At 40.2% G+C, this 22,877-nt stretch overlaps 3 protein-coding genes across 5 annotated transcripts in view; 1 reads left to right on the top strand and 2 right to left on the bottom strand.

Moving 5' to 3' along the window:
• LOC144634480 (polycystin-1-like protein 2) overlaps positions 1-11,514 on the top strand; it is a 43,404-nt gene extending 31,890 nt beyond the window's left edge. For all 3 annotated transcript variants that reach the window (XM_078493436.1, XM_078493435.1, XM_078493437.1), the window contains exons 11-20: positions 632-817; positions 1,222-1,347; positions 1,766-1,987; positions 2,361-2,609; positions 3,145-3,912; positions 4,374-4,610; positions 5,950-7,050; positions 7,423-7,638; positions 7,862-8,033; positions 8,610-11,514. In XM_078493436.1, the coding sequence (XP_078349562.1) occupies positions 632-817; positions 1,222-1,347; positions 1,766-1,987; positions 2,361-2,609; positions 3,145-3,912; positions 4,374-4,610; positions 5,950-7,050; positions 7,423-7,638; positions 7,862-8,033; positions 8,610-10,471 (5,139 nt within the window). In that variant the 3' untranslated portion in view covers positions 10,472-11,514. The remainder of the gene's footprint in view (positions 1-631; positions 818-1,221; positions 1,348-1,765; positions 1,988-2,360; positions 2,610-3,144; positions 3,913-4,373; positions 4,611-5,949; positions 7,051-7,422; positions 7,639-7,861; positions 8,034-8,609) is intronic.
• A 2,640-nt stretch (positions 11,515-14,154) lies between these two features.
• LOC144634482 (echinoderm microtubule-associated protein-like 6) overlaps positions 14,155-22,877 on the bottom strand; it is a 40,071-nt gene continuing 31,348 nt past the window's right edge. Inside the window, exons 34-38 of the mRNA XM_078493438.1 lie at positions 16,618-16,780; positions 16,099-16,202; positions 15,719-15,872; positions 15,201-15,301; positions 14,155-14,939 (exon numbers count right to left, since the gene is read on the bottom strand). Of these exons, the coding sequence (XP_078349564.1) occupies positions 14,915-14,939; positions 15,201-15,301; positions 15,719-15,872; positions 16,099-16,202; positions 16,618-16,780 (547 nt within the window). The 3' untranslated portion in view covers positions 14,155-14,914. The remainder of the gene's footprint in view (positions 14,940-15,200; positions 15,302-15,718; positions 15,873-16,098; positions 16,203-16,617; positions 16,781-22,877) is intronic.
• On the bottom strand, positions 17,753-21,302 carry LOC144634487 (adenosine receptor A2a-like). The gene has a single exon (XM_078493445.1). The coding sequence runs from the start codon at positions 20,047-20,049 to the stop codon at positions 19,096-19,098; it is 954 nt and encodes a 317-aa protein (XP_078349571.1). The 5' UTR covers positions 20,050-21,302; the 3' UTR covers positions 17,753-19,095.

Here is a 22,877-nt window from a genome sequence, read left to right as displayed (position 1 = left end):
TGCTTGACTCGAAATACGGACACGTTTATTTATAGACCATGAACCGCTTCTGACAGAGATTTGCTTCACACGTATTACTCACACTTGAAGGAACGCAAGTCGCGCCAGATAAACAAAGTCCTATAAAGCATAAATACATATAAAAACTCATTTGAAAGCAATTGCTAACAGATGGCTGTCGTGACAGTAAGTTCAAAATTCTCGCAAAGCCAATCCCTATATCGCACTAACTATTTTAAAGAACCAATTAGAACGGCGCCGAGTGGTGAGCGCGTGTAAACATGGCAAGCGCATAAAATTTTGTTACAAGTGGCAAGTGCGTTAAAAATGTAACGGCTGGAAAGTGCGTGAAATGTAGTTTTTATAATATAATGAATTTTGCCGTCTTCTCTGGTCACGTACTCGTTTTTCTCAGGTTTAAGCGACCAGAGAGGACAGCTAGAATTTGGTCTTCTTTAACGATAGTTTTTCAGACATGTTTTCAGTGAAAAAGTCACAGAAATGAAAACTGCTGTACGCGGTTTCCGCTGCACTGTATGTTCTTCAAGAAAAACATCTGGGGGCTGTTTTAAGTATTTGCGAAATAAAATGTCTGTAGACATTGTGTAAACGTGTTTCGTTTCTCCTAAAGGTTCTCTCAGGTAAAACAATAAACGTGACGACTCTGTACCATTACACTGTGGGAAATGAGAGCGCGATTGCCAAGCTGCTAAAAAACAAAGATGGCGGCAAGAAAGCCATGCAGTTGGCAAGTACACTGCTGTCTGTTATGTCTGCGACACCAGATCAGGAACTGAAAAAAGAAGACAAAATGAAGGTAAAAATAATTTGATACGTACATATAATATTCATTTATTGAAGTGGTGGTGAGATGCGGTATGAGGTGGATGTATTCGAAGACTCATATGCTGGCTCGACTTTTGTCATCGTCGGATCCACGGGCGGTTAGTCGGGGAGACACGAAGTAAACCGAGCAGGAAAATCGGGGCGAACGGACTTCAGTTCGAAACAATTTTCCTCTTGGTTTACTTCGTGTTGTTCCGAATAACCGCTCGTGGGTCTCTAAGGATGTTTTTTCCTTATTATACATTTTGTAAGTAAAAAGTCTATCGAAGCAAGGCGGAGAAAAGGAGAAATGAGAAAGGCCCCAAGAGGGGGAAATCACGAGAGTAGAGAGTACTGTTTTCACGATAATAAATGTTTCCTTTGCTTCTTGTTTAGTTCAAGGACGAAATGATTAAACATTCGTCAAAGGTCAAAGTTGATGACCTTCAGGGGCTGATTCTCGTGACCTCTGTAGTGGCCAGTGCAACTGATAAAAGTGAAGAGCTCTCAGAGGAATCCCAGGTAGGAACATTTGACTAGATTTTTAAAAAAACTGGTCGCCCGGGGGCTGGTCCGTTTAAGTACTTTTAAGTCATTAAAATGACTTTAAAAGTCTTGTGCAGAAATAACCGAGACTGAATAACAATGGCTTCTAGGGCGACGCAGTACTGAAAGCGTCTTATTTTTTGCCTCAAAATAATTGTCATTACCAAATTAAAATACTCATTTCGACGAAAATAACGTTGTTACGTAACCATGAATGATGATGACGGTTGTGTCATCCAAAAAACGGTTTATTGATGAACATTAAAAACAATTCGAATTAACATTTTTAATTTTTAAAATGCAAAAAAAACAACAGAAAATTTGATGATCCGCAGCAAAGAGAATTGATGTGTTGATGTTGAAACTAACAAGATACTCGTATGCATTCCCTCAGTGGACCTCAGTTGACGTTTTGGAAAACATGGCGGACAAGTTTCAAAACCTCTCCGGCGGAACAAGCGGAAAAGATCCGAATGGTATGAAAAAGGCGGGAAATAATCTGCTGCTGGGAATTGGCAACGTGCTGGATGGATCTGTTGCAAAACCTGAGACTCAAGAACAAGGTGAAACTGAGGAGGAGGAAGAGGTGGAAGAGAACAAAGTTAACGTAACAAAGGTTTGTTCTTGTTTTCTCGGCTTGCAGTTTTCTTTCAGGCTTTAGCTCGTTATGAATTGATGCTCATGTGTAAAGAGAGATTTTCACAGGGCGCAAAGGAATCACGTTTTTACCATACAAGCCTAGCGTTCACAGACAGAACTCGGTCTTGTGAAAATGAATTAAAATACAAATCCAGGGTGATCGAACGAATAATGATTTGATCTCGTTTACCTGTCATGCGAAATCCTATTATCGCGTCAGCGGAAGCAACCGCATACAGCAATTGACAAACAATTAAGTAGCCAATAGCTTTTGGCTTATCAGGGCCTTGCAGTGCTTTCAAATTATCTTATATATTTTAAATAAGGTGGGTGTACATGTCTTTTAACAGACAAAAGTATTGGCCCGAAAAGCCTGGATTCTAATCACTAAAGTCGGTGACAGCATGTTATCCTCAAAAGAAGTTGGTGACGAGCCTCTCGAAATGGAGACCAAGTCGATATCCATGAGGTTAAACAGACAGCTTCCAAGCGCAATCAGCGACAAACCCGCTAAGATAAGTGACAGCAAAGTGAGCTTCCCGCCCCCTGAGAAGTTGTTGGGTTCACAGGCAATGGGCATGGCACACGTGGACACACAGGTATGAAAAGACAAAGGAAATGAATGGTTCATGTTCAGTAGTGATGATCGTCCTAGTAAGAGTAGTCCTGAAAATCTCCGTCATTGGTCGTTGGTCTACCTTTTAGATAGACATTTAAAGGATATTTAAGAAAACACAGACAGGCACACAGTCAAATAGGCAGATGGAAACGTAGGCGGGTAGGCAGAAAAAAAGACAGACAGACAGATAGGGCAAGCGGCCAGGCAGACAGGCAGGTAGCTAGGCAAGCAGGTAGGCAGGCAGGCAGACAGACAGACAGACAGACAGACGACAGACGGATTAACAAACGGATAGACAGACAGAAAAACAGACAGACATACGGACAAAGACAGAGGGTAATAATATTTCTACCTGAAACTGAGTCGTTTCGATGGACTCAACACAAAGACTCAAAATTTATAACATAAAGCCTCTATGATAATCCTCGTTAACTGGTTGTTTGAGGTAACGAGAGACCCTCAGAACCCTTAAAGAAATTTTAACTTATGGCAAAAGTGCTTTCAATCTTTTCTAGATGCTGGCTCTTAAAAATAACCCCTTCTCGTGGGACAAAAGTGCCAAGACTGTGAAGTCAGCTGTGATCAGCATTGACCTGAAAGACGAGAAAGGAGAACTGTTAAACGTATCAGGACTGTCTCAGGAGATTGAGCTGAATATAAAAACCGACCGACCACAGGGAGACCAAGCTCCTTTGCATTCGTTCGTAAAACCAAGCATTAATGGCAGCATGAGCTATCACCGAGTTGTGATTCCCTCTGAAGAAATGGTTTCAAGTGTAAAGGTTATGCCATCGAACGGAACAAAGCTTCAAGTTTATTTTCGCCATCTAAAGCGGCCGACAGTTACGAACTACGATTTCATGGCGGAAGTTCCGGATTTTTCGTCGTGCAAAAAGCACGCGAAAAAACTGGAAGAAGCTTCGGATCCTGCAGTGTATAATGGATACTTTAACTGCACCAGTGATCCACACTTGTTAACGCTTTCCAGTAATGTCACGGGTCATATTGGTTTGCATTTCATTGGAATTCGATTGCCTAACTCAAACGAGGATTCAGTGAAAACTAAACGTAGGCGGAGATCTTGCTCGGGAAATGGGAGACAAAAGAGGTCTGAAATATGCGTAGAATTTAAGGACCCCCCGACCACCCCTCCCCCAACACCAAGAGTGGAGGTTCCTATGTTTGACCCCAGCACTGATGTTAACTATACCTTGTCCATCTCTATGGGAGCGTGTTTGTACTGGTCAGAGAGTAAAGAAAAATGGACGTCAGAGGGATGCAGGGTAAGTGATATCCTGTAAAGCTATCCTGTAACATAAAAGTAATCATTTTGTAATATAGTTTGAGCTGAGCTTTGTGATTGGTTAAAAATACTCGTGTAACGGCAGGATTTAACCAATAAGAACAGAGATGTTGTTTCCTCGGCCAATCAGATCCCAAAACCAAAATTGGGTTCGTGACTTTTCCCGCGCTTAAAGGTTTCACTGAGAGCTCTGATTGGCCCACAGACGGTACTTTGCGCACTGTAGCCTATATAGTGGGCTGAATGTGGATTATTTAGTTTTGGTTTCATGACAGTCATTGAAAATCAACGCTATTATTCTTTTGTTTTTGTTATCAAGCATTATAAAAAGTGGAAAAGTGATAACAAGACATAACAGTAGTCTTGACCTTTCTCTTTCAGCATTAGCAACTTTTACGTGCATTGTTTTATAATCTGCTTTCCTTGTTACCATGATTAAAGGTTGGGCCAAATTCAGCCAATGGCTCTATCCAGTGTCTCTGTACTCATCTCTCAGCGTTTGGCGGCGACTTCTTAGTTGCTCCGAATCCTATCGACTTTGACCAAGTGTGGGACGCCTTCAGCAACATCTTGGAAACTGGGAACTTTGTGGTTCTCGCCACTGTGTGTGCGATGCTTGGTATTTACTTAATCGCGGTTGTCTTTGCACGAAGAGCGGACAAAAGCGACAAACAGAAGGTGAGTAAATTCAGGGTAAAAGCACTTTTGATGGTTTCATCTAGGAGTGGGACGGTAGCCAATTGGCTTCTCCAATCCCTGGGATATGAACAGACTCAACAATTACTAGACGTACCGTTGATTTGTTGGTGGATAATAATACCACTATGTCGGTTGACGGCTACGATTCTATTGTTGGGCCTTTGGCTACCTTATATACGCTTATAATCATGTAAGTAAAGGTATCGCTACTCCGGACCTCCCTTGACGCATGACAAGTAACACTTTGAACTACAGTAAAAACCCGCGAGTAAGAACCTATTGTTTTTCAGATTAGCCTAAACAGGTTCTTACAAAAATGGTTATTAACACAAAGTTAGGCTAATAAGGTTCTTAAAAGGTTCTTAATTTTTGAATAAAAAATTTCAATGTCATTTAATAGAGATTTTAGTGGTATTCGGCCTTTTTCTTAATAAGGCTTCTGGGTTACGTATCTCCAAGATGATCCATAATGCTGACTTGTTATATTTTTCCTAAAAGTAAATATATTTAATTAATTTTAGAAAATAAGAACCTGTTTTCAAATTTTAGGCTTAATAGGTTCTTAAATGTTAGGTTCTTACTCGCGGGTTTTTACTGTATTGTCCTCCTTGGAGGTCAGTTGACGTTGCCGGTGATGTGGGGATTTATCAAAGTAAAACTTGTGGGACAGGAAATGTAGTGTCGAGCGTGCGTGGATTCTCAAGAGCTAGTTAGAGCCAATCGCGTGTAAGCTATTGTCCACCTTAGATATAAGGCTCTCGATAATTTATTCAAAGTTACAGGAAAGGTTACAGGAAAGAGTGGCTTTTTCAGTACATGTGCAAAAAGATTCTTAATTTCTGAGTAAAAAATCGGTAGACACCTTGAGGCACAACATGGCAGCAAAGGAGCAAAGATTAATCACCTTTTCAGAGTTTTAAAGAAATGCAGAAGCAAGTTTAACTGCCTCGTATACGAAATGCTGTTCATCAGGGACATTAATCCTTCCCTGGACACCCAGAGTGACTCTATCCGCGCCAAATTATTTACTTGATACTTCTCTATTTTTAATTAGAACTTTTAGTTTTTTCCATTGTTTTACTTTACGTATTATGCCCATAGGACACACAACTATTTTTATTGTTTCACGTTATATATATTCTTATTTTAACTATCACTTCTTTTAAATTGATAATGGCGTAGAGTAGCGCCGAAACGTCGTCTACTTTTTTTTAAAGTTTTTAAAGTTTTAAAATAAATTTTAACAATATTTTAGCGTTTAATTTCATTATAAAATATGCAAGAAAGGTGATTTAAATCTAAATTTGTCTTTCATTAGGTGACACAAGTGATTCCGCTTGGCGAGGTCAATATGAATAACCATTGTTACGAGCTGTCAATCTACACGGGCTTATGGCGGCGATGCGGCACGTCAGCCAATGTCGCCATCATGATATACGGAGACGATCGAGACACTGACGTCATTCCTCTGAACTGCAGCACCATGTGCAACAAGAAGCTGTTCGCTCGTGGAAGCGTCAACACGTTTATGTTGTCACTTAAGGAATCTTTGGGCGATCTGTCGCACATTAAAATCTGGCACGACAATTCTGGAGATAATCCTCAATGGTTTGTAAACAAAATTGTCATCCGGGATCCAAAGACCGACACCACGTGGCACTTTGTGTGCAACCGCTGGCTGGCTGCCGAGAGGGAGGATGGAAAGATCGAGCGCGTACTTTACGTGTCGTCACACAAAGAAATCAACAGTTTTAAGAACAAGTTTTACAGCAGGGCAGCCGCGGGGCTTGGGGATGGGCACATCTGGCTTTCAGTGATTACCAGACCTCCGACGAGTCCGTTCACGCGCGTCCAGCGCGTGTCATGTTGTTTGTCCGTTTTGATGTCAGCAATGGTCACAAACGCCATGTTTTACCAATTTGGTGCCGAAGACACCAGTAACTCTTTTCAGCTCGGTCCTCTGGTACTGAGCTGGAGACAGATCATTATCGGTATACAAAGTGCTGTATTGGTCGTTCCGGTAAACGTCTTAATCGTGTTTATCTTCCGCAACAGCAAACCCAAAGAGGAGGTCGACACGCAAGCTTATAGCACAGACAGTGACAGCCTCACGCAGGAGCCAATACGCAAATCAGGCTGCTCCCTGCCTCGGTTCTTTGTGTATGTTGGATGGGCTCTGTGCATTTTGACCTCCCTGACTTCTGCCGCCTTCACCGTCTTCTACAGCATGATGTGGGGCACTGAAGTGTCCAATCAATGGCTGACCTCCATACTGGTATCCTTTACTCAGGACGTGTTGTTTATTCAGCCAATCAAGGTGGTAGTCGTGGCTTCACTGTTAGCGCTGATCATCAAGAAGGCGCCAGAGGATGACAGCGTTAAAGAGCAACTGAAGTCTGTGGCGCATTCTAAAGTAAAGGTAAAAATGTCAGTTCTTTAAGAGACATTAAGCTTTACTTTTCTTTGTTGTACTTAATGTTCCACGAAAATTACTGTAATTAGTCCGTTTTAACTCGCGATCGTAAGTCAATGCTTTCAGTTGTTTCACGCATACAGCCGTTTCGCGCCATATACCGGGCTTCTTACTATGAAAAGTTTGTTACAGAAAATCTATAAGCCTTAAATGTGCATACCTGCGAGAAGTGAATTTTGGTATTTTGATACAGTGGTAGCCTACAGAAAGTGGCCGCTTACGAAATTGTCGCACATGAAGGTTGGACTGTATTCCGTATAACGCGTGGGAATATTACTAGAAAGCATAACATAACAATTTACGTTGTTTTTTTATCAGGGCGAGTCTCATAATCCACTTAAACCAGACAAACAACAACTGGAGCGTTTCCGCGAGTACCGCTTGCGAGTGCTGATCATGGCGCGAGTCCTCATTGAGCTCGGTTTCTACCTTGTGTTTGCCTGGGCACTGATGGTTATCTGCTACGGACGGAAGGACACTGGGCACTACTGGATGACGAATGGAATTGACGAACTGTTGCCCAAATTTCAGAAGGTAATATAGTGTATGAAGAAGGAAAATCAAACATTTCGGGTTCTAGGAAGAGTCAGAAATAAAGGCACTGAAACATTAAAGCGCCTATAAGTAATTCACTGACCAACCGATCGATCGAGCTTGCTTGCCACTGAGTCACTGAGCTAAGATATCTAAGTTAAGTTAATTGGTGAGTTACGAGAAACCCCAAAACACTTCTTACTGGTGATTTGTTTTCTTCAAGATTCACAATGCTGACACATTTTGGGACTGGACTAAGAAATATCTGGTTCCCGCCATGTATGAAGTTAAGTGGTACAATGGAAAAGCATTTGAGTACAAAGATGGATTTATATCCGACATGTCGGGCTACTTGGTCGGCATGCCTCGCTTCAGACAGCTTAGGGTTAAACCAGGTAAATGCAATTTAATTATGTATAAACCCGGAATTCTCGATCAAGAGTTCAGCCTAAAGCCCTGGCGGTCAGGGTGAGGTCGGGGCTAAGGCTGAGGGTGGAGACCACTAACATTTCAAACGAACTCCGAAGTCCAACACCTAACAGATACTCCCTATAAAAAAGAAAAAACTTGACTATTGACAATTGACAACACATACAATTAGGCAAAAAAAAAAGAAGTTCCCTTTGTTATCAGCTATGACTTAAGAATACTTAAAATGAACAGACAACGATGAAATCAAAGCCCCTGTTCTTATGAGTGAAATTTTATAAATGTTTATAAAATGTAAACAATTTCTACTAGTAACCTACCCCGCTAGCATCTCCTACGTAGCTACAAACATTCGTTCCTAGGGGAACGTTCAGCCTTGGAGAAACCAACTGCTCGGACGGTACCATTAATCCGTTTCATACTGAATAAACTCCCGAAAACAAGCTAAATGCAATCGGCTAGCGCATTTACTAACTTAAGCTCTTGTTTAGGAACTTTCATTTTTTATGTAATTATCTAATCATCTTTTTGGTTTTCTTTAGGGCCGTGTCCGATTGCAACTCGGTTACCTAAGTTTGCAGAAACATTGCATTCTTGCCTGCCACCTTACAGCATGTCTGACGAAGACGATACACGCTTCAGCATGCCGAAATGGCGCGAAATCCCAGCCAATGAAACAGCGCTGCTGTCTGAGTTCGCGCTGCGCGAGATGTGCCCGAGACCTTGGCGTTACAAGACCTCAGACGAGCTCCACAACCTTCCCCTCCAGGGCTTGAGAGCGCTTTACGGAGGAGGTGGATTCGTGGCGGATCTTGGCTACACGAAATCATCAGCATTAAGGGTCATACACAACTTGCAGGATAATTCCTGGATTGACGAGCGAACTCGGGCAGTGTTCGTCGAGTTCATGATTTTCGACTCGTCGACCAACCTCTTCAGTGCTGCATCGTATATCTTTGAGGCTCTCCCCCTTGGTGGGGCTGTCACCTTTAAGAGAATCAACACCATGTCGTTATACGGAGCCAAATCATCCGGGACACGATCTATTAGCGCGGTTTGCGAGCTGGTTGTCCTTCTTATGGTCTTCTACTTCATTGTAGCCGAAGCAGTTAAAATCTGGAAGGAAAGGTGTAGATACTTTAAGTCTGCATGGGCCTATGTGGAAATGGCGCAAATTTTGGCTGCAACAGCCACAGTGACGCTGTCGATTTTCCGAAGGTATCACACCACGAAGCTAGTGAACAGAATTCACGCAAACCCTTTTGAAACGTCAAGCTTTCACTACGCTGTGTTGTGGTCTGATCTTGAAAACGCACTGATGGCCATATTGGTGTTTATTTTAACCGTCAAGGTTCTTAAGATCCTGAAGTTCAACGAGCACATTTCCAGTTTAGCCGCCAGCATGGCACGTTGCCGGGACAAGATCATTTCCTACTCGGCCGTGTTCATGGTGGCGTTCTTGGCTTTCATGCAGATCGCGCTTCTCGTATTCGGAAGCACCACGAAGGCGTACTCGAGCGTTTCCGAAGTCTTCCGAACTCAGTTCGGTATGTTCATCGGCGGGGATACGAACTATCACGAGCTTAAGAAAGCCAATCGAATCATTGGACCGCTCTACTTCTTTTTCTTTATGACGACAATGGCGTGCATTCTAATAAACATGTTTCTGGCGATTCTAAACGAGTCTTACAGAGAAGTGAGAATTTATCCAGATCGAGACACAGAGGAATACAAAATGTTGGGAGTGTTCATCGACTACGCTAAGAATGCAATAGGGAAAAAGATAGACTCACTGAGAAGTGCAAAATTCTTCCCGAAGAGAGACAGTTACAGTGTTAAACAGCAACATGTGAAATCCAGGAAGGAACTTGAAGACGGTCACAAGTACACTCCAGTTAACTGGAGTGCCTATGACTTAATCTGCCAGAAACATCTGGAGAACAGTGAGATTGCTATCGAAAGGTCGTTTATCAAAGACATTAGAAGACACTTGAGAAATATCAGCAACGAACTGAAAGACATTTCTCTTGTGAACCGATCGGGCAAATACAAAGTCCATAAAGCCCAAAAGCAGTTTGATATTGAGGATGAACCACCCCGTGAAGACTTACGGACACCTTGCAAAGGACTCGGCTTAGAGAAAATGTCCAGCAAGTGTAGCTTGTTTAGTTTGAGCGAAAGCACGATGTACCTGGACAGGCGAAATAAGGGGCGGGACTCCATCAGAAAGCTGCTAGGCAACGACGACATTTCAGATGTTGAAGATGCCGAGTGGGATGACGGGACATCTTACGCGGAGTCCATGAGAACTTTCTTCGGACATTCCGGAAGCATTTATGACCCGGAAAGAGAGCCTTTTAGTGAGTCAGACTCTTGGTCTTTGGATAGAGAAAGCCGTATTTAGACTTTAACAGGCGAGAGATTGATTGTACACATATAACTTCTCATGTAGCGGGCACAAAGTTGGTCTCTCTCGTATAGTCAGTCACATATAGACAGCCGAGCCCCTTCAGTCTCGGGTCTGTCCACTTTAGAGGAAGGTATTTATACTATAATGGGACTATATTCGAACTAGTCTACAGTTTTGGCGTTTCTTGGGCCGGGTGAATAGTCGCTAAATTCATTCCTGTGCTAGGTACTAAAGTGACGGCGAGGTGCAAGGAATTACTGAAATTAATGATTTTGGTATTTGGGGGATTATAAATTTTCACATGTATTTTTGGAGAGAGTTTGATATGGAATATTTTTGGAGGTTTGAAAGGTTGAGGTATTTACGGAGGGCAGAGGGTGGGGATTATCACTTAAGAATTTTGGGGGGGTTTGTCGCACCCCATTTTGCCCCGCCCTCGGGAGGGGGAAGAGGATACTCGAGGCAAGTAAAAAGGTAGTGAATTACTCTTATTATCCTTGTACACTTAACACTTCATATCCATTGTTCGCCATAAAAATCCAGAAATTATAAAAACTGTACTTGAAGAGCCACAAGTCGAGCATGAAAAATCGTTCATAGTTATTACACTTAATTATCAGGGCCCAGTTATTCAAAGGGTGGCTAGCGCTATCCGTCAGATAAATCACTGTCAAGCGGATAAGTTTTGGCAAAACAAACTACACTATCCACAGGGTAGTGATTTATCCGGTGCATAGTGTTATTCGCCCTTTGAACAACCAGGACCAGTAATGGCAACTCCAGGTATACGAGCAAGCGCACTCTAACTGATTCCCTGCAAGTAGGCTATCGGCTAATATCCCGTGAGTGAAAACTCGGGCGAGAGGAATGGGGAAGATCAGTGCATCTTTAAACTGTAACGGTTCTGATGGTAAATAAACGTTTCTCGTAATCGTGGGGTTGCCGGTATGATATATAAAACACATCTTGCACTCAACCTCGTCGCATATGAGTGGTTATCATGTGCCCCGGGGGTTTTCGAGTTTCGTGGAATGATTATTAAAGGAAAAAAAAAAAGGGGGGGAAAAAAAAAAAGAGGAAAAAAATTTTAAAAAAAAAAAAAAAAAAAAAAAAAAAAAATAAAAAAAAAAAAAAAAAAAAAATAAAAAAGAACGCGAGCGCGCGACTGTTTTCTACGGCGAATAAAAAAAAGTGGGAGAACCAAACAGATTCGCGGATTTCCATTAGAACACAGCTGAGTTTTACTAATAAGTATTAGAAAATAGCACAAAGTAAATACGTGCGCTGATTGGTTAAAAATTGTGTTTCTATAACTCGATGGAGACACAGACAGTTGTCGTAGACACGGCAATCAATATTCACGGCGCTAAAATAAGCAATGCAAAAATAACAACTAATAATTGTGCCAAATTTTAATGTCACAGCTGACAAAAACCAGGTTAAGACTAAACAAATATTTGCACATTTTAAAACAAGCGAGTAAGATGTTTACAGAGCCCGCTACACATTCAAAAATAGTCTGTGAAAGAAATTATCGAAGCGGCTGACCTTTCAAAGAAGTATATGAATTGGCGCAACTTCACTCCATTCTAGGCTTTGCAGCACTTCAGAACTATTCACAGCTCCTCCTGACTGGACAAGATATTCGTCCAGAATGCCGAGTCAAACTTCTTTTAACAGAAAAATAATTCACTTTCACCTCCAAGGTTCGAGTCGCTCGATCGTCGGTCGTCAAACCATTCGGTTAGTTCGATGAAGCGAAATAAAACCACAATTCTTGACTCCTTCCAGTGCTGGACTTCAGTTAAACCATCGACTTAGTTATTTCTCATAATTACGTTAACTTTGGGGCCTGTTTTCTTTGTTTGTTTGGCCAAACAACGGTGAATTTTAGCCTTGAAGCAAATGTTGAACAGTTGATTTATTTCTGTTCATCGACTCCCGTACTATGATTGGTTGATTACTGTTCATGACGTAAAACCGCGAGGTGAAGAGAATCTACGTTTTGATGTTAAATAAAGCGCTAAATATTACTTTGATGTGCGTTATTTTCTTTGTGCTGTTTTCTAAAAGAAATAGAAAACATGTTTTCCGTGTTTCTATCGAGTTATAGAAACACTCGTGAAAGTTTGGGAGAACTCGAAAAAGCTGTGGAAACACTCGTCTATCGACTCGTGTTCCCACAGCATTTCTCGTTCTCCCAAACTTCCACTCGTGTTTCTATTTAACAATTAGACTACAGCCCGAGTTTTCTATGAGCAATAGTCACGAGGCGCACGTTGACTTCGCTCGCGGGGGTGTCTTGTTTTGTGCTCAAGGATTTCAGTCCACCTCAATTTGTGCACTGGCTTACCGCTGAGCTCGCGGCGCGCGACTGTTTTCTCGGCGATGATCGTGGGGACCAATCAGTTCGCGGATTTCCAATGAACACGCCGAGTTTCTACTAAAACTCGATAGAAACACGGAACATGTTTTCTATTTCTTAAATGTTGTACATTTATATTTTTATATAGTTTTTCTTTGACGTCAGGAAACTTATAATCGCGTTTTCGAAAAAAATATATATCAAAATAGCATTTGTTCATTAAGAACGAAAACTAAGAACAAATCTATATATAGTCTCAGTTAATTTATTAATTTTTTACTGTTTCTTTTATAAATAATATTCAATTTTTACTGTAAATAAAATAAACCGGCTTCGTTTAACGAGGGTTACACATAACAGTCTTGCGACTGACAAACCTAGAATTTAGAAGAGTTTGTTTTTGTGGAGGAAAGCCGGATTACCCAAAAAAATCCTCGGCAACAACAAACTCGACCCGCGCTATTACTGGTACTGGTATCGAATTAGACAAATGCCTTATTGTTTCACAGGTGAAACATTAACTTCAGTATTGCACAGCTATTCGTTGGGCTGAAAACAATATTATAAAATACCAAACTAGTAAATAATCCTGGGGGCTTCTAAAACCGTGTTAGTATAAGTTTTAGGTGGTGAATATAATGGTATTTAATACTTGTATGTACTGAAACAACTATTTACCTTAGTAATGGTAACCAGTACGATATGACGATATAAAAGTCCAAGTGACCTGAAGAAGTTCAATATAGAGACCAATAATATTTTAAGGATTTGTAAAAACATAATAAAGGTCTGTACAGAACATCAAAGACATCTGTGATATTGTCTTGCAGGTGGTTCATAAGCGAGTTTTACCAACCGAGTTGTTACTCGTTCATCAACGGGTCTTTAAATCTGGTCTTGGAAGTATTAACTGGGCTCGATGTTTTTGGGTACTTTTTGACAATCCTCTTTCAGTTTCATTGAAAACAAATCACTCAGTGTTGTTTATGCACGTAAAAACTGCGTCTCCGTGTACGGGCAAGAGCCCAGGGTAGTCACTTCCAAAGAGTTCGTTTCGTCCAGGCTGGATCTTAAACAACGGACACACGGTACAACGCTTAAAATACACACTTTGAGCAAAAGCAGCGCCTTTCTCATTGTTCTCTCGAATTATCAGCACATTATGCTATGATAAGAAGGAATAAAATAAACAATTAGGGAGTAATTATCAAAACTAAAATATGGAAATTAGTCTTCTTTAAGGATCGAGGCCGAATACTCCGTTAAAACTCTGCAAGCACGTTCAGTTGAACAAAGTAAAGTGAAAAGCGTATTGATTTATAAGCTTTATTGTACCATCAATGGCCTTCACAAGCTGTTTCTTTTTTCTTACTTACAGTAAGTGTGGGCCATTTATTTGCGTCCACTTAAATACAATACCGTGAAACCAACCCCTTTACATCCTTTCCATTAACTAATTCTACTTATTATTCGTTAACTAATTCTACTTATTATTCGTTAACTAATTCTACTTATCTGACTCATCGCCACTAACATTCCAATTTGAGCTTATCTATTTACCCCTGCAATGGCGGCTTGGCCCCCCTTCATTCCTCGAATTGAGAAAAAGGAAACCTTTGGGCCCAGGGTACTGGTTCAGTGCTTCCTAAATTCAATAAATAACAGATAACAATCTTTTTAAAGAAAGTATTCCCTAAGATATCAGAGAAGGAAACTTCTGTCTCTAGCTACCAACAAATCTCACCCTTTTCAGAATAACAGCCTGGGTTACAAGCGCTGTTTGTAGCAAATCTCCGAAGAAGCATTTGCCAAGTTTCCTAATTTTTTTTTTCGTCCAATCCGAGAGCAACACGAACAGTCAATCTCACGCTGTGTTGCTTAGCAACCTGAACGCCAAATCTTACAGGAGTCATTCCAAATAAAATAAGCGACTTGGTCTTCCGTCTATAAACGTCACAAGGAGACTTGCTTCATATTCCGAGGCGGTTCTTACACGAACTGAAGTTTTCCATTACGTTTCTTGTCCAGCACAATGACTTCTACGAAATCATGTTACTTGGTGCTAAGGGTTTTCATATACATTTCCAAACGAAGACGCTGAAAGAAAATAAAAAAAACAGGACAATGTTAAAGAATTTGTTTGAACTGAGTTGTAGTGCAGCTTGCAAAAAGGCAAAGTCTGCGTCAAGACAAGTAGCCTATACCGCCAGAGCCGGAGCATAAAGCGACGAGGAGTATTTCTACTCCCTGGACAGGATGCTAATCCATCGCAGGTTTACCCCCCAGCATTAGTTCGCCGGTACCAATTTATACACCTAGGTGGAGAGAGTAATGGGAATGAATTTTTGTCTCACTTACCAACAATCGTCTCCGCCCGCGCTGATCAGATAGCGGTCATCACACGTGAAACGGACATTAGTCACATGAGCAGAGTGGCCCACGTACCGCTTGAAGGGGGCCTGAGGACGAAAATAAACATGCTGGACATTTCGTACTTCGTATCGATACCAGAAAATAAAGCTAAAGGCTATTTGTAATTTACAAATCTAGACAGTTTTTTCCACCTTCTTATGACAAGGCTCAGGTCTTAAAATCACTGAGGAGAATGTGCTGCCTTTGTAATTACATCTACAAATGGTTACACATTCTAGTCTTCTCCGAAAAGGACGATAAACCGTAGGTCCCGTCTCCTGTATCTTCAGTCTTATAACAGGGGACGTTAAAGAACCCACACACTATTCGCAAAGAGTAGTGAACGAAGCTCCCGGTGTTGTGGTCTGCATTTGAACATATACATATGAAAAATGCGCTATATAAATTCATTATCATTATTATTATCATAACAACGGAGCAAGACTGAGGAATAATAAACTTACAAATTTCTCCGTGACAGGGAACTCGAACAACTTTACAAAACCAAAGTCATCACCAGTGGCGAGCGAGAGACCGCTGGACGAAAGATTGGCGCAGTTGACGTCAGCTTTGTCAGCGTTTCGCGGCCACACGCCAATCACTTCATTACCTAGAGCACTGAAATGTCCACAGCAAATTAAAACTGATTAAAAAGTACGTTCCCCTTTGGAAAACCACTGAAATTAAATAAAACGAAGTTAAGATAATCTGATGATAGCCTCTTACGCAAACGGTCCATGTTGTGCACGTCCAGGAGCCCATCCTGGCACGTCACGCAATCATGCCGGAAGAAAGATTGCGTGACGAGTCCAAAGTCTAGAAGCTAGAGACTAAAACCACTTACCTAGTCCACGAGGCCCACGTGATTCTGTTGATTTCTTTTCTGTCCTTCAAAGGGTTTCCACCAGGAACAGTAAAAACCAAGCGCTCATAAGCGCCTGTAGACACCTTAACCAATAAATAAAAAATAAGTTGGCAACCATTAAAGAATAAAAAAGTAAACCAAATTGATTTCAAGTTTAACATGTTTGTGTACATGTTAAACGCGGATTTGATTCACTTTGTGCACTCAATTCTTGAGCTCTGTTCGAAAGACGTCCGATATTTTTTACCTGAAAATTCCATACTAATGACGTAGCTCTACAGCTTTGTGTACCGTGTTTCTGATTGGTTGCTACTTGCGCGCGAAAATTCGTAACCAAGCAACAACCAATCAGACAATGGCACAGGAATTTCTGAAGAGATACGTCGTTAGAATGGGAGGATTGAGCGCGCGAAAAAGGAGATTTGTTTACTCAGCCTTCTTAACTTTTTCAGCTATATATAACAACAGACTAAATGTATTCCTAGAGGTTTCGCTTACTTGAATAAACTTGCCATCAGCAGAAAAGTCCATCTGAGTGACGAATGAGGGAATTCCCTTGCAGTACCCAACACGTGTCAGCGGTCGTCCATCGCGAAGCTCATAGAAATCTACACAGCTGTCGTCAGATCCAACTGCTAAGTATTTACCATCTGGACTGAATCTGAAATATCCAATAAAAACGCTGTTTGTGTGTTGAAATGTATTGATTTTGTATTGTACCTCATCCTGCCAACCGGCTGTTGTGTCACTGCAGACTTTGTTCGTTTGTCTGTTGGGATGCACTGTTATCATAGCTAAGTGTACTGACCACTGCAAATTTTTAAAAAAATAATGATAAAATAATTACACTCCTCCACGTTCTCGTCGTGACTTAAAACTTGCAACCCAGCGTAGTTGTGTCGAGGACGGCTGCGCAGAAATCGGAAATTAAAACTCGGCGAAATTAGGCGCCCTAATTACCGACGTAAGCCAGGGATTTCTGTTATCCCCATACATTTCTAAGGGCCAAAAATGGGAGTTAGCCCTGGTGTACGTGTTGATAACACCACTGTTCTTCTGGCTACCAGTGATTCAACCTCGCAAAGAAGGGAGACCCTGGGAACGACTTTAGCTTGTGGGAGACGTCTGTTAGCAGTATATGGGACCTGGGACCGAACAAGTGACGCCATCCTTAAACTGGGCTGAACGCAGTCAAGAGAAGTTTAACTGGGCTTTGAGCGCTATTATTCGGTTTATTTATGCACTCTTTCTTTATTATTATAAGAAACGTTTATGAGAACGTCGAGGCTGAGATCGACCAAAATTTAAAGAATACACTTAGAACGTAAGCCTGGGCTTATAGAAGAACAATTCATGAAATAAAATAAGAACATCCAGTCTCTGTTCACTCTCATCTCGAAGATTAGACGTCCTTATGGAACACTGATTCCGCAATATAAAGATCCAATATTCGAATAGTCTGTTAAAAAAAATCTTCATCCGCACTGGAACAAAATGACTGCTGCACAAAGTTCTTCAATCCTTTATCACAAAACCCGTATCGGGGATTTGCGACTTCAAGCAGTTAAGCTTTCATTTTTAAAGCATTTGTTTGCAGGACAGTGTTATTACCAGGGTTCAGAGTTTAGCGGAAAAAAAAAAAAAAAAAAAAAAAAAAAAAAAATAAAAAAAAAAAAAAAAAAAAAAAAAAAAAAAAAAAAAAAAAAAAAAAAAAAAAAAAAAAAAAAAAAAAAAAAAAAAAAAAAAAAAAAAAAAAAAAAAAAAAAAAAAAAAAAAAGATTGCACTCATCGAATGAATGTGCGTATTATTCATATTTTTTACTCTTTTGGTCACACTTTGGCAAGCAAACGAGCAAGCGAACGATTCGAAGGATGTTTCACATTTTTTCTGATTTTTCTAAGCCAAGAGAAGATTTCTCGAACAGCGAAGACGGCAGCTGTCACTTTTTTGTGGTACACATTTAAATGTAACTATCCCAGAATTCACCTTCAACTTATCAACTGCTTCTATGAGGCTGCGAAAATATGTCAACTGAGTTAGCGAATTTCCTGCGCTTAAACATGGTAGCCACGGACATAAGCTTTCAAAATTTCCTGACTTTTCCCTGATAAAAATAACATTTCCCTGCCCAAATAAATTCAAAATGTCAGATATAGTAGCGGCCTCAAGCCCCCACTTCCAAGAAAAAAAAACATCGCTGAGATCACTTTGACCTGAAATGTTTCTTCCAGCCATCAATTGTATAAAATCAGTGGTGTTATATTCTAATTTTTCCTGACTTTTCTTCAAAATGTCAATTTTCCCTGACTCAAAATAAAATTCCCTGATTTTTCCCTGACCGCGAAGAATTTTATTTTTCCCTGACCATTTCCTGACCTGTGGCAACCCTGTTAACAATACTTGAACACTTTTACTGCTGAAATTGTCCACCCACAATATTGGTGAAAAAAAAATCATAACATGAGAAAGCGTAGCGGTAGAAGCAGCAAAAAATCATTCAAAAATTAACATTTCTTAGTGTTCTTTTTTATTGTCAATAACACCCGGCCTCTCTTCATAATGCATTTGGAAACCGTAGTTTTCGTTTGCATCTGTTTGACTCAGTTCCGATTCAGTTTGCATAAGGCGAAATACACAGGATGACGCCGAAACGTCACCTTCTTGGGTTTATATTTGTCTTAATCTGTATTTTCTTTAATCAAATTTACAGTATTTAAAGAGCACGCCAAAATCGGCCCTACGGTCACCCTTATAGCAAAAGCTGATGTACACTATCGTTTCAAAATCACAATACCTTTAACAAGCCGATTCCTTATGAAATAAAGTATAAATTCGCTAATAACATGAAATTTCCACGCGCGCTTGCATCGTCCCATCTGGGAATTGCTCGCCAGACAGTTTCAAACATCACTTCAGAGAATAAAGTCCTGGATGGAAAGTACGTGAAAATAGTTAATGCTCACGCTGTTGTGGCCTCATTCACTCCCTGTCCAAGCAACTCGCCTCGATGTTTCCATTTGATGTGGATCTTGTGCCATCGGGTTGACTCTGCCGCCGCGCCTGTTGATCTTAATCGGAAAACTGACGCCAACATTACTCCGAGTTTTCTGAAATAACTTTCGAACGTTGCGCCGAAATTTCGAGAACTTGTAAAAGTAGATGAAGGGATTAACGCAAGAGTTGACACACGAAGCAGTGAGGCACCATAACACCGCCCTCAAAATGTCTTCATCGCTTTTCAGGGTTTCCGAAAACGCCGGAAACAGAATCATTGGCAGCCAACATAACAGTGTTGTTACCAACACCAGTCCTACTCCTTTGATGGCTCTATCTGTCAGGTGGTGTCGATTTGGAAAATCCTTTGTCGTTGGCGTGGACTGATTAATGATGCGCTGAGTCTGCTTTCTGGCCTCCTTGTAAATGACGCCATAGAGGATAGGAACAACCACGATAACTATGGTGGTGTACAAGTGAGAAAATGCTTTTACGCCGAAATTGTCACTTAAGTTTAATATCCCTACTGCAAGTGCTACCACCCATGAAATTAAAATCAGCCGTGCAACGTTTGTCTCATTCATCCAGGTGATGTACTTAAATGGTAAATATATGGCCACAAAGCGATCGAAGCTCACAGCCAATAATCCGTTCAACGATGCCGTCATTAAAAGTTTACCAAAGAACAACATGCTTAGCAGGTAAGACTGGGTTTGGTCGGGGTGATTGAAGCGAATAACCAGCAACGGTTGGTAAACTGCACAGAGAAGGAAATCAGCCACAGATAAACTAACCAGAAACAAACTAGTCCCTTCTATATCTCGAACAGAGATAAACATCAGGGACGAAACAATCACCAGGAAATTAGCGCAACTGCCAATAACCAACGACAAGCAGTTGAAGACAGTGAAGAAAACAGTTTCCAAAGCAGCCATGGCGAGGTTTGTTCGTGCGTGTATTTTTGCCCTTGCTGTCACCCAAAATGATTATTACATATGGTTATTTCTCTCATTTTCATATATTCTATTACCATAAAAAAGAAAGAAAGTTGTCCATTATTGGTGATTCTCTCAAAGTGTGTCAAGTACACTTTGTCAGAAAATCTTGCTTTAATAACCTAATTTTAGCGACGGTTGTTCCGCTAAATAGGCGAGGAACATAAAAAGTGTTGTTTAGTGGTAACAAATTAAGATTAATTTTCACATAAACTATATGTCTCAACAAGCGAATATTAACAAGTTTTTTTTTTATTTGAAAGGAGCTTACTACTGCACACAAACAATGGGATCCTGAAAAAATTATTTCCAAATAATATTTCATCTAATTATTTCCAGGTCTTGTTACTCATTGTTTTCCATTTGTAAAAGGCATTCACTGAAGACGCCCATTAGTGAAAGTAATTTTTTATTCACAGCAAGGCAATTACACGGCGGTTCAAATCTGCGGTAACGTAGAAAATCAATTCTCATTCACCAGCTATTTCATCACATTCATGCCAAACTATGAATATAACAGCGTTAATTGCACACCTATATTCCAAACCTGTCGCTCAAATTAAATCGCAACATGTTCACTATTTTTAAAACGTTTAGTAGCTCCTGTTGTAGCGAAGAGCCCAGAAGGCAGTCAAGATTGCGCATAGATCAAAAGGACATAAATTCGACAGGTGTTTCGAGGTACATCCTGGTGTTACGGAAACTGTTTGTTAGTTATTTTGCTGTGGTCTGGTTATTGTTTTTTGTCTTTTGAATTCTCCGTTTGTTTTACGGCATTCGGTGATCGCACCATCCGCAACACCAAGAAACTAATTGGTCGGTTCAAAAACAGTGAAGTTAAAAACAAACCCTTGCAAACTCGTTAGATGAATCATTTAATGTTAACAAGCAGAAACAAGATTTTTTTTATTCTTAGAACCTAAATTTTATTTATTCACTCAGATTTTCAAGCTTGTAGATAAAACACCATTTCTAAAACCGCTGGGTCAATACACTTTTTAATGCTTTGCCAAAGCATTATACTATCACCAAAGAACAACATGCTAAGTCGGCAAGACTGATTTTGGTCAAAGTGGTTGAAGCGAAAAACCAGCAACGGTTGGTAAACTGATACTAATTTCTAATTTTCATTAATAATAATAAAAAAAATAATAAAACCTTTATTTGAGTGTCAAAACTGAAATAGCAGTAATAAAACCACTAAATGGGGACATTGGGAAACAACCCCACCGGGCTCCGTGAAAGCATAAAAGAAAAATAACAAAATCAGCCCTAAATATCCTAATAAATGCTAAAATCGAAAAACTATTTACAATATATACAAGAGATAAAATATTCTCAATATATACAGATAAAATACAAGCTAAGAACTTACATTAAGAACTACACAATACATAATACTCATTTATATTTTGAAATATAACCAACATCGTGATTAATATCAGATTTTAAGAGATAAACAGTTGGCAAACAAAATTAACTGTGAAAATGTAACAGTAAATTAACAGTAAAACAGTAACGGTAAATAATTACTTTATTATTATTAATAATAATAATAATAATAATAATAATAATAATAATAATAATAAGTTTTTTTGGGGCGCATTTAAAAAACTCAATGCGCTTACATTTCTCTATTAAAAAAATTAGCTAAAACTAATATAATGTTATAATTTTTCTAAGACACTAAAAAAATAAAACTAGTGAAACAACTAATCAAAGGAAAAAATTAAGGTTACATAAAACTAGGTTAGCCCAATAAAAAAAAAATAGATCAACAATAACGGAAAGCAACAGTAACAAGGAACTGTCTGTTTCGCATATTCTAGATGTAAGAGATTTAACAAGCACAAACAAAACTTAAGTTCTATAACAACTTAACAGTTCAAATTAGTTTATGAAACATTTTTATTTTGCGCGCGCGCTTCGTAGTAACATATGTGAAAGAGAGTTAAGGTTTACGATGTTGTGACCTCATTTACCCACTGTCCAAGCATCGCGCATAGATGTTTCCATTTGATGTGGATCTTGTGCCATCGGGTTGACTCTGCCGCTGCGCCTGTTGATCTTGATCGGAAAACTGCCGCCAACATCACTCCGAATTTCCTGGAATAACTTTCGAACGTTGCGCGTAAATTTCGAGAACTTGTAAAAGTAGATGAAGGGATTGATACAAGAGTTGACACATGAAGCAGTGAAGCACCACGAAAACGCCCTTAAAATATCTTTATCGCTTTTCAGGGTTGCTGAAAACGCCGGAAACAGGATCATTGGCAGCCAACATAACAGTGTTGTTATCAACACCAGTCCTACTCCTTTGATGGCTCTATCTGTCAGGTGGTGTTACACGGAACAACTTGCAACAATTTCGCGCAACAATGTTGCGGGAAAAATCATTCACCCTGTAACATGGTACCGGGGACGATCTTTTGCGCAACGTTTGACTCGGCAACACGTTGCGATTTTTTGAACCCAAGTCAAAAACTCACAACGCGAGACGACGAATATTTAGAAAGTTATAATAAATAATAATAAATAATAATAATAACCTTTATTTACCCTCGGCAGTATTTATGCACAAAGGCTAGTGGGGCCGAGCAAATGAAAAAACAAAAAATCAAATAAAATAACAACGTAAGAATCCCAGATGGCCGGGGCCCAGCTGGCTTTTTACAAGCGTGGTCGAGTCTGCTTGGGACTACCAAGAACAAATCGCTAGCGGGTAGGGCGGGACTGAACCCGGGAACTCCGCATTGCAAGTCCAACGC

This window comes from Oculina patagonica, chromosome 13, assembly GCF_052425735.1.
Source record: "Oculina patagonica isolate OP01 chromosome 13, crgOcupat, whole genome shotgun sequence".
Taxonomy (NCBI): Eukaryota; Metazoa; Cnidaria; class Anthozoa; order Scleractinia; family Oculinidae; genus Oculina; species Oculina patagonica.
This window is presented reverse-complemented; position numbering and strand designations above follow the sequence as displayed.

Excerpts from the sequence above, each read along its gene's own strand:
- LOC144634487 (XM_078493445.1), bottom strand. The coding sequence starts at position 20,049 with ATGGCTGCTTTGGAAACTGTTTTCTTCACTGTCTTCAACTGCTTGTCG.